This window comes from Solanum tuberosum, unplaced genomic scaffold (genome assembly GCF_000226075.1).
Source record: "Solanum tuberosum cultivar DM 1-3 516 R44 unplaced genomic scaffold, SolTub_3.0 scf00052, whole genome shotgun sequence".
Taxonomy (NCBI): Eukaryota; Viridiplantae; Streptophyta; class Magnoliopsida; order Solanales; family Solanaceae; genus Solanum; species Solanum tuberosum.
The window spans coordinates 593,577-606,175 of record NW_006238977.1 but is presented as its reverse complement, the minus strand read 5'-3'; the positions used below and the strand labels follow the sequence as shown (position 1 = coordinate 606,175).

At 35.1% G+C, this 12,599-nt stretch overlaps 1 protein-coding gene across 1 annotated transcript in view; it reads left to right on the top strand.

The window, feature by feature from the left end:
* Positions 1-2,968: 2,968 nt before the first annotated feature.
* The window catches only part of LOC102593766 (protein PHOTOPERIOD-INDEPENDENT EARLY FLOWERING 1), a 53,724-nt gene continuing 44,093 nt past the window's right edge, over positions 2,969-12,599 (top strand). Inside the window, exon 1 of the mRNA XM_006344047.2 lies at positions 2,969-3,276. Coding sequence (XP_006344109.1) covers positions 2,969-3,276 — 308 coding nt within the window. The remainder of the gene's footprint in view (positions 3,277-12,599) is intronic.

Sequence of the window (12,599 nt, the reverse complement as noted above, 5' to 3'; positions counted from 1 at the left end):
ATGACTATTTTGTAGCCAATCTTAATAATTTGACCAGGAAGGTTTATTTTTTTACTTATCCTAAAGTATGAACAACCTTGACGAAAATTCTGGCACCGCCACTGATTTAAAGACATAAATCTATATGCTTCACTATTTTAAGCATAACCAATAAAGACAGTATCAGAGTCTTACAACCAACATTTACTCGTTTAAAATCAGGTAGACCAACCTTATCCAAACGCCCCATACTTTCATATATTTCAAGTTCAGAGCAAACCCTTTCCAAAAATCATATGAGATCTTGTCTAACTTCTTATGAGGGACTCTATTAAGAATATAGCATGCAGTCAACACTACTTCTCTCCACATATTGTCAGATAGATCAGAGCTTAAAAGCATAGAATTCATCATTTTTTAAGGGTTCTATTTTTCCATTCAGCTGCACCATTTTATTAGGGATTATAGGGAGCACTAACCTCATGAATAATACATTTTTTCTCACAAATATCATCTAGAGTTTTAGTACTATATTAACCGCTCCTATCAAATTTACATCTCTTGATTTTCCTATCTAATTGATTTTCCATTTCCTCCTTGAATTTCAAAAACATGCTTTCAGACTGATCTTTAGACTTAAGAAGATTACCTTAGTGTATCTAGAAAAGTCATCAACAAAAGTAATGTAATACTTTTTCCTCCTTTGTTAACAGTGTTGTTGAAATCTGCAAAATCTGAATGTATTAGTTCAAGTAATTTGGTCTTTCTAATAATAACATATTTGAAAGGTTTCTTGGCATGCTTTGCTTCTATTACACTGGACATTTAGAAAAAGCATAAATTTTTATCATAGGAAGTAATTTCATTTTTCTAAGTCTTTTAATAGAAGCAATAATAACATGACCTAGTCTACCATGCCACAAAATAATAGATTCAACAATATAAGCAGAATTTGAAATACTTGCATTATTGATAATCTCTTGAACAATGTTTAATACAAATAAGCCTTCACTAAGATATCCCTTCCCAACAAAGTCTCCTCTATGAGAAATAATTATTTTATCAGCTTCAAAAACACGTTTAAGGCCTACTTTGTTGAGAAGTACTCCGAAGACAAAGTTTCTACGGAGGGAAGGAACGTACAAAACATTGTTCAAGGATAAAGTTTTTCTAGAAGTTAATTTAAGTAAAACTTCTCATATACCCATAACTCTAGCAGTAGTGGAGTTACCCATGTAAAAACACTCTCAATCTGTGAACTCTTCAAAGTCATGTAATAAATCTTTATTGGCACAAAAATGCCTTGAAGCATCTATGTCTAGCACCCAATCAGTTTTGTTAGCCACCAAGTTTGCCTCAACAATGACATCAACAATCACTTCATTACCCTCATCAAGATGAGCTTATACATTTCTTTGTCCTTCCTGCTTTAAGTAGTGTCTTTTATTTCATAGCACTTGGCAGTCTTGTGACCAAGTTTTTCACAAACAAAACTAGGACCCGTAGAATTTTGAATTTGGCTCTTCGGTTCGTTATATTGATTTTTTTACATGTTTTTTTTTCAAGACTTTCTTTTGTTTGTCTTCGAACCTGTCTTTCACAACACTACCAAAAGATTCAACAAGATTAGCTCTAGAATAAATAAGATAAAGTGCTTCCATCTTATCTTTGAGACGGTTCGCCTCTTCAGTCCTCATATGACTAATAAGTTCTTGGAGAGTTAAATTATTTTTCTTATGTTTTAATTGATTTCTATAATCACTCCAATATGATGGAAATTTTTCAAGAAAAATATTAGCCTGAAAAATCTCACAAAACTTCATGTCCTTGTTGAGAACATCAACAGTCAAGTTCTCATATTAGTGAACTTATTTCATTATTAGCTTATTGTCAACCATCTGGAATTTAATCCACTGATCGAAAACATATTTTTTTCTTTCGTACATCATCAGCACCATATTTATTTTTCAAACTATCTCATATTTCTTTAGCAGATTTATGGGTAACAAATAAATCAAATAAAGGATTGGTCATATGATTTAGCAAATATCCTCTTACTGTTCTATTATCCTTTTCAAACTTCTTTTTAGCAATATCATCAACAACCATAACATTACTAGAATCACTAGCAGTGTTAGAACCATTCATAGAAGGTTCGTTAAATAAAACATAATCAACTTCTAATTGTTCAAAAAAAATTAAAAGTTATATGAAAACAAACCTAAGTATAGAACATGTATCGCTATGCAATATCCTAGTATTCTGGATGCCCTATTTGGAGAATATATCCACAACTGTATTAGCTTTTCTATGGCATGTTATTTCCATTTATCCTCCTAGAATGCAACTCGCTTCTTCTTTCGTTTATAAGCAACTTCCAAGATAATAATGTTGATGGTCTGCATTTCCTTAGGGAAAAGATAGTCTATGTACTCCTTCTATGCTGCTAGACAATCCACCATGTCTATTTTCGTATTTAGCCATTCTTCCAAAATCATTTTTTTCTTCTTCCAGTTCAGAATCCAAATATCTCAAGTAAGAAATGTCCATCTAGAAAATATCTCTAGCAAAGATCCCAGTTTTTATAAGTATTTGCACTAGAAGCTTATTGTTGAACAAATACAGACAAGAAGCAACAGAAACGCAACAAACCGAGCTAAGTTGAAAATGTTTCATCATATTGGTAGCAAGCCTATTATATATATTATCTATCAAAAGGTAATATCATAAAATTATTTTTCTAAATAGACTATTTATGAGGTGTGTGTTATTTGACATGTTTGACTTTGATGTAAAGGGAAGGAAATGGCAATCCACCAGATTTGGCGACTATTTTCTTTGAGACTCGTAAGAAAGATAACAAGCTTGTTGAACTTGAAGCAATTTTAAAAAATGTGTGTTTGGTAAATTGAATATATTAATTACATGAAATTGATGTGTTATGATAGAAAATGTTCTTTGATATATTTTGTTGGCTCAACTCGAAGAAATGGTTCAAGCCAATCCATCCCTACCTACTACAGAGATTGTTGAAAAATGTTGTGGATCTCAAAGTCGTAGCCATGTATTTGGATTTGGGGGTGGATTAAAGGCAAAAGACTTGAAAGGTGGAACTTCTTCAAAGGCTGAATTGTTGTCCGTGCTACGTTCAACTCGAGAGGATATCAAATCCTTGAATGAAGAAAACAAATCCCTGAACGAGGAAAACAAATCTTTGAATGATCGCTTGTCTACCATAGAAGATGAGATGAAAGAAATAATGAAAATGAAAGATTCTTCGCTGCTCAACAATCCCATGTCCCACCTATAACATCATCTGTTTCAACTGAATGACCACTGCCTTTTCAGATGACCATGTTAGTATATTATACCTAACTTTTTAATTAAATTTGTTGAGATGTTGCATCATAATGAATGACCACTGCATGAGGTGTAGTCTATAGTTCAATCATTTTAGCAATATGTGCCTTCTTTAGACTCATGAAATTTGTATTTTTCTATCTTACTTTATGTTGGGATCTATTTTTATTTTCTGCATAGCTGCATAACGACACAAACTTTTTTAAAAAAAATTATACACTGCTGCAACATTTCTACTAGCTTCTCTGTTTTTATTGTTTTCTGCACTGCTGCAACATTTCTTGATAGAGATAGCTTGAGATGTAGTCTATAGTTCAATCGTTTTAGCGATATGTGCCTTCTTTAGATTCATTAAATTTTTATTTTTCTATCTTACTTTATGTCGGGATCTGTTTTTTATTTTCTGCACAGCTGCATAACGACACAAACTTTTTTTAAAAATTCTGCACTGCTGCAACATTGCTGTCAGCTTCTCTATTTTATTGGTGCTGAACTGCTGCAACATATCTTGATAGAGATAGCTTGAGGTGTAGTCTATAGTTCAATCGTTTTAGCGAAATGTGCTTTCTTTTGACTCATGAAATTTGTATTTTTTTTATCTTACTGTATGTCGGGATCTGTTTTATATTTTCTGCACAGCTACATAACGGCACAAACTTTTTTTTAAAAAAAATTGCACTGCTGCAACATTGTTGCTTGCTTCTCTGTTTTATTATTTTCTGCACTGCTGCAACATTTCTTGATAGAGAATACTTCCCCAACATGTACTGACAAGAGCCTAGTTAATAGATGTTTAGAGCTCTTGGTGTAATGATAATGTCAAGAGCTCTTGTCTTTATATAGTAACTGTGAATCCATTGTATCCACAAACAAAAATATTTCCTCGATAAATCCCATAGGTACTTTAAAATAGTTGCCTTGTTCCAGATTTCCAAGTGGAACATATTTAATCCTCTTGCAACCTTTGGTTTGCACACCTTTTCCCATGAGACCAATGCCTTCTTTGAGACACACATATTCTTTTCTTCTGTGTCTGCTCGCAACGAAATTGGCTAGAAGCTAGCATCCTCACAACTCTTGTGGTAGAGCATCTTCTGTACATAGTACATCAGATAACATTGTGAGGCCTTACCAAATTCTTCATCGACTTCAGTTATACATGCATCGTATTTGTACCATTGGTTTCTCAAACGCAAATAAGTCACGTAGTAAAGAGGTCCAAGCAACCTACAAGAGATTCACTTAGCTTACTGGCCTTACTACCAAAATCCTTTCGGCTGGAGTTGCATGCACTCAAGTCGAGAGAAATGGCTACCTTTTTCTTCATGTTTCTCCTCTTCCTTTTTTGAGGTTGTTTGAACCCCATTTCTGCACAATCTTACTGCTTCTTTGTGTCCTTTTTATACCAGCACTCAAGGCTAGTAGACTGTGACACCCGAAAACTAGTAGACTAAAGTAGAGCCTTACGTAAGGGTTCTAAAGCTTGATGTGGGGTTTAGAGTCGTATATATGACCTTCCAAAGTTAGAATGAAGGGTTTAGGGATTAAACGTCAAGGTACGACTCCCCAAGGACCCACCAAGGGTCGTTAAATAGGACCCTAGCAAACCACCCCAAATTTTCCCAAAAAAATAGTGCACCCACGATTGGGGACCCACACCCCGTGGGTGAGGGGTCATGGGTCAGGGTCCCAAAACAGGCTGCAGACCACCACCCATGGAGGACCAGCATGCCTCGTAGGTCCACCCACGGCCCGTGGGTGTGGTCTCGTGGGTGAGGCAGTGTGGTCTTTTAAGTTGGTCTAAGTGATGGCTTAGGGAACTTTCTAGAATTAATTAGGAGTTAAGTGGTGTCATTTTATTAGTGATTATACCACCTATCTAAAGCTAATAGACCCCTAAATACATTGATCCTAGTCATTATTTCAATTCACCAAAGAGACCCAATTCCTTTCAAGAAATTCTCTCTTTAGGAAGCAAAGAAGAAGAAGAAGAAGAGACGCAAGTTAGGGAAAATTCCTCCATTGTTGCAAGCATTGTGAGGACTTTATAATCAAGGTATGATAGCTTATTCATCCATGTATTCTTCCATCCATGGAGCCCCCCTATATTACCCCCAATTGTGAAGATGAATCCCCAATTCAAGTTAGGGTTCCTTCCAATATTGTGGGTTAAGTTGAGTATGAATCCAATTGAGTGGATATTACTTGTTTATGATTGATTTAGTAGTGAATCATGTTATTATGATGATATTATGTGCTTTACATGGCTAACCCTAGTTTAATTGATGAAATTATAGTAATGTGGGTTTATGCCTTGTGAAGGGAAATTGAGGATTTAAAGATGATCTTCTAGAATTGATGTTATGAGTAGTAATTCTTCAAGAATAGAAGCATATAGACATAGATTGAATTAGATTATAGTATATATTATGGATCATGACTATTAAAGCTTGAAGTTGAACCTTTATGATTATTTATGACTAGAATCACTTAATAATGAGGAATGTGATTAGAATGCCTTGAAATCTAGGTATGTATGATGATTGTAAGAAGTAAAGCTTTGAGAGTAAGGATTGTAGTCATGAATGTTGATCACTAGGGTTTTGAGAGTAAAGCCAATATGATGAATTATGTATGTTAAGGCTCCATGAGTGAATCTTGTAGGATAATGGTAGACTTTAGATAGAATTGTTGTGGAAGGACTTTACCCATCTAATCTACCTCATGAATGTTTGAATGTTTGAATGTATGAAGTGATAGAATCACTTGAGTTATGATGATATTCATGTCTAATGTAGAATTCTAGGTATGTTGATTAAAAGAAAGTTTAGAAACTTCAACGAGGTAAAGTATGAGATTCATACATGTTTTATGAAATCTTTGTATATGCTTAGGAACACTTTGAGAGTAAAGTGTCTATGATTATGATATGTTGTTGTGTTGTGAAAGGCTATTCTCACACACACATTTATGCATGAATATGATATGATATGAAAGGTTCTCTCACATAGAATGATTCTAGGTTGAAAGGCTTGCTCATCTAAAATGAATCTAAGTCCAAGGACTATGAAATGTGATGAGGCTTATGGTGATTCCCCCAAAGACCTTTGTATGAGAGGGGTGTGAGGTGACTTCCCTTATCCCTAAATAGATATTCATGAGGATATTACCCATGACATGATATGAGAAGTGTGCAGTGACTACCCTTAAAAATAACTCTATATAGTAAGGCAAGAGATGATTACCCATTAGCCTTTATGTTGATCATGGAGGCGAATACCTATGATCCTCATGTAATGATGTGGAGGCGAATACCTATATCATATAATGGTGGGGCACGGAGGCGAATACCCATGTTTCCCTAAAATAGTTATGGAGGCAAATACCTATGACTATACATGTAAAGTATGAGGTGAATACCCATTTGGCCTATATGATAGACATAGAGAGGTGAATACCCATTGGCCCTTAGGATACACATAGAGAGGTAAGTTCCCATGTCCTAAGAATAAGTAAAGAGTAATATGAGCATGACTAGTTGGATTGTAACTTGAAAGGCCCCTCCAATACATGCATGACTAAGAGGTGATTCCCCTTGTCGATGAGAAATAAGTTAACTATGAGAATAAGAGATGATAAACATGAATGAAGAACCTAAAGTGTCTAGCTTAGCATGGGTAGGATTATGGGGTCTTGTTCATGCATGGCACAAGCTTGCCTTGAGGTGACTCATGAAGTGTTTCTCTTATATGTTGTATGTTTAGATAGGATTGTGCTACAGTTGCCTTCCTTGTTATGATTGACTAAAGGTGAGAGATTCCCTTGTCTATGAGAAGTAATCTAAGGATGAGATCCAAAGATTGTAAGTATGAGTATGATGACCAAAAAATGGTACTTAGTGTGGGTGGGATTATGGGATCTTATCCATGCATTGCACAAGTATACTTGGAGGTTCCTTATGAAATGGTTCTCTTATGATATGAAAGTCTAAGTATTGACTATGTATGTGGACTATATTTTATGATGACTAATGCTTATATTATGTCTATGTTGGAGATTATGCTTATGACTATGTTTATTGTCTCTTATGCATATAGTTTATATTTCATGAAGTATCTCTTATGATCATGGCATATGGCTTATGTTGACTAACCTTTATGTTATGTTCTTATGATGTTATACTTGCTATCATATTTAGTACTTTTGTACTAACGCATACTTTTGCCTACATTCTTATCAAATGTAGGGTTCGGCGATCTTGATTTCCATCTTGAGGCTAGGTTCTTAGTAGGAGCAAGGAGTTGAAGATTGGTGAGTCCTCATAGCATCGAGGATAAAGTCACCATTTCCTTTATGCCTTTCTTTTATGTTTTAGACTATTGTATGTGTTGTGTCCCAAGAGTTGTTCAAGAATTATTTTAGATGGTTTGAGACAAAGTGTTAAAGACTTCCGCTTCATTTTATAAAGAATTTGATTGTACGAAAAAATGTTTTAAAATTCTGCACTTTTCTATTATCTTATGTCATGATATGCTAAGGGCTTGTATGAGACCCTTTCAGGGTCAAGTACGCTATGTTACATCTAGGGTATACCCCTGGGTCGTGACATAGACCAACTAAGCTAGCAACCTTACTAAGTGCTTCAGCAGACCAATATTCAGCTGGGAGTTCAGGAAACTTAACCCATAGAGGAATGATACTCAACACATCCTGGTTGAAAGAAAAATTGACCTCCCACAGCTTAAGCACCATAGGTTTGTTCTTGAACGTCTAAGCCCCGACGTGTAGGATCTAATCCCTATCCTTTGTGGATTGGAATTTGAATATGAAATATCCCTATTGGTGCAACATTAAGAACATAACTGCGGAACTTTCTTAATTATGTTACACTTTGTTTTTTATTTTCTGCACAGCTGCATAACAACACAAACTTTGTTTTAAAATTTTCTGCATATATTGCTGTCAACTTCTTTGTTTTACCATTTTCTGCCTAGTTGTTGTTCATCCAGAATGGGCCCACTTTCTGTTTTACCATTGCTGCAGAGTTGTTTTACTCAATGTTATATAGTTATTGTTCTTCAAAATAAATGTTGGATTCTTGATTTATGTATCTGGAAGTTTTTCTAATAGTTTTATCATATTTCTTGCAAGTTTTGTAGATGTTTCTGGATATCACTTGACAAAGACTTAACATTAAGTTTTCTGCCCAACTTTTGTTCATTTTTCAGTGAAGATACAAGTTTAGAAGATGCACTAACTCATTAATATTAGTTTGTTATGAATGTTATGCAAAACCTTGAATGTTATATATTTTGTTAATTAAGCAAATATTGAAACTAACAACATGGGATTTTAACAAATTTATTATAATTAATCGCACTCTTTATTTCTATCGTCCTACCCCCTCTCTCTATATCATCTTTTCTTTGTATCCAGATTTTAAGTAGTAATTAATTTGATATTTGTTGATAAGTATAGATTCTTATGATATCAATGATTGTATGATCAGTAGTGGTCAATTAGAGACCAAAATTATTGATTGTCTATAAAGGTCAATCTAGGACCAAAATTGTTGCTCGTCTCTAATGAATAATCTAGGAATAGAAATGTTGTTCGTCTGCAAAGCTATTTTAGGACCAAGTTGTTATTCGTCTTTAAAATTTCTCTAGGACCAATTTTTTATGGTCGCTAGAGCTATTCTAGGAGCAGATTGTTAATGGTCTCTAACGGTATTCAAGGACCAGGTCACACTCGTCTCCAATGATTTATTAGGACCAGGTTACGGAAGGTCGCAAAAGAGGTTTAACGACCTGAATACCAAGATATCAATGGCCTATTTGAGACTAGATATGTAGTCTCTAAAAGGATTTCACGACCAGAAATAACAAGTTTTTTGAACTCGTCCTTATTGACCAATGGTGACGACAATTTCTAGGACGAGTGATAACCAGATTTTTCTGGTCTCAATTACGCATTTGGGACAAGATTTGCACTTTCAGAGACTAGATTTCCATTTCTTAGAGTCTGTTTTACTTATACTGAATAGCTCCTAACTCTTGATTCAAATTTTAGTTGAGAAAACCTTTCAACCCTATGAATCCTTCATATGAGAATAACATTTCACAATAACAACATCGATGGTTTACTATCAAAGCAACCTCAAATCATTCATATCAATTCCATAGAAAGAACATGCATATCTTTATAAATTCATAGTTCATAAACTTAAATCATATGATCATAGTCTAGAAATCATGGATCTTGCATGGGCTCATGTGAATTCAACTTAAAAACATGTAATTACTTCAATTCATGCATAAAAAGATAGAAAATAATCAATTGGATCATAATTGAAAAGAACCCGTGAAGATTGAATCAAACACTAACTTCAATTGGAGAATTTAACTTGTAAAATTTGAGAATTTAGAAACCCTACGGAGGAAAGGACTCCATAGATGAATACTATCATACCTTGATGTTAAAAACCCACAAAGATTGAAGGAATGGAGGCTTGTAGTTGAACCCTAGATCCTATTCTTCTTTCTTAGACTTGGGAGAATTTGGGAGGAAAACTTGGTTAGTTTTAGGGAATTTTTGGAGAATGAGTTGAAAGTGGTTAATTTGGGGCTTAAAAACGTTATATAGGTCTTAGGGGAGAAGACAAATCGGCATAGTTTAGGCATTAAACGATTAAGGAAAAGACTAAAAAGCCCTTAAAAATAACTGCTGACTCGATTCTACAGGTTGGACCTACGGTCCGTAGGTCCTTCTATGGACCTACAGACTGGTCACCCGTAGAAAGGTTACTGAGACCTTGAAATATACCCCTTTTTGACGGATCCCATATACATTTCATAGATCTTCCTACGGGTCCGTACATGCCATCCGTAAGAACCAACTTTGACCCTTAAAATTTCATTAAATCTGGACTCAGCTACGAGACTTATCTACAACTCGTACATGGAATGATAGACTGTCCTGTTGAACCGGGTACTGACTTGATTTCAACAATTTATTTTTCCCTATTCCTAAGACTGACATCTACTACCCGTAGGAAGTTCTATGGTACATAGATGGGACCCGTAGACACAGACAACAGCCCAAAAACAACATTTTGCTTCCTTTCCAAATTTGAGGTGTTACATCTCTCTTGGCCGATTGTGTCACGACTCGAGAGCACCCCCTAGTCGTAACACGGCGTACTCAAACTCGAAGGGGTCTTATACAAGCCTCATAGCTCATTCATTGCATAAGATACTTGAAAATAGAGAAGAATTAAAAACTTTCCTTCACAATCGAAGACATTTTATTAAAAAGCAAGATGAAGACTTTCTAGACTTTGTACACTATGTCTCAAACCATCTAATACTTTGATTACAACATTGGGACTTAGCCAATACAAAGCTTTAACATAAACTAAAGACATAAAAGGAACATGATGGATTTTGTCCTCGAAACTATGAGGACTCACCAAGTCTTCATATTGAAGCACCTTAGAAACCTATCCTTCAAGCATAGAACACCAACATCTCCAAAGCCTACACTTTGGTAAAAAGGGAAAAGAATGGGGTTAGCACATTAGATGTACTAAGTATGATGACCATGCAAAAACATGCTTAAAAGGGGACATTTGATTGAAAGCCATGTTTTTATGCCATTTTTGTAGAACTTCATGAACATTGATACAAGAGGCATAATATAAGTCACAACCAACATACAAAGTCACATAATTCACATTTAGTCAAAATCACCTATATAACCCTTTACCTTCACCTTAAGTAACCCTCAAGTTATACCTAGTGCAATGTTGGATAGCGTCCCATACCACCACTCACACTAAGGTACCACCTTAAGGTCACCAAAAGTGAACTTACCATTCATCCTTTCCATCTTTACACAATAAAGCATTTAAGGGATATAAACAATACATGAGTCACATCACATTAAGACCAACACTGAATACAACTCTACGTCATACTTATCCAATGTGCAAGTAGCATCCCATCCTACTACTCACACTAAGTACTCCTTTGAAGTCACCCTAGACATGGCACATTCATATACAATAGGTCATGACAAGGAAGTAACTCATAATACAATCCAAGTATAGCATGCATATTTACATTTAAGCATATAATGATCAACATTACTCAATAACATCATTTAGAGGACTTTCAAACAATAGTCATAAAGACTTAGAGAACTCACTATGACCCTCTCAAAGACTACTCGTGCAATGTATGGATGGCATCCCATACTACCACCCACACTTTGTAGAACCTCTCAAGAAACCATAATGCACATCTCATGTAATGGGAATAAGCGTTTAACCGACATAGACCATGAGAGCTAGATCATGTACTCTAATGTACTATCACACATCGTAAGGGTTGGTCTACTTGCCCAAGGTAAACCAATATATAGCTTAAGTGGATCCACTAGCTAGACCTTTGTGGGCACATAGTTAAAGGACAAGGAGATTGCTAGTAAATACCCCGCCTCAACTCACGTGAGGACATCCATCTCAAGAGATTGCTACTAGAAACCACACTTCAACTCACGTGAGGGCTTCCATCTTATTCAATATCCTCTCGGTGCTTAGCCTACATTCCCATAGAGTATTTTAACATTCATTACATTAAGGGATAAAAGATTGTTACTAAACACCCCGCCTCAACTCACATGAGGGCATCCATCTCAACCCAACATTCATTCATTGGATAGCTCATAGATTCAAAGATGAGAATAGCCTTTCATCTAAGAACCCCATTATAGTTCATTAGTGCAAGATCGAGAATATCCTTTCAATCAACACATCATTAGCACTCAATAGAGTACAATTGAGAATAACCTTTCAATAGGCTCAACATTAATTAACATTATCATTAAACTCATTCATTCATTCATTAATGAAAAGGATACCATAGATCTACCAATTCAAGACATTAAGACATTAAGTCAAGATATACTCATCATATAAGAATAGGATGTCTAAGCCTACCAATTCAAAAGATCTCATTCAACATTACATTATAGAACCCTTCACATTCCATCATCAACATTCATGAGTGTTAATGGAGAGATAACATTTAATCCTAACACAATTAGCTTCTAGACAAGATCATAATTCATTCATTGAGATCACACACATGCTTCACATCACATTTATATATACAACATCATGATAATACTTCAATTCCTCACACTGTGCCTTCAAGGCCATGATCACAATGTACATAGTAAGTAAACACCTCCACCTT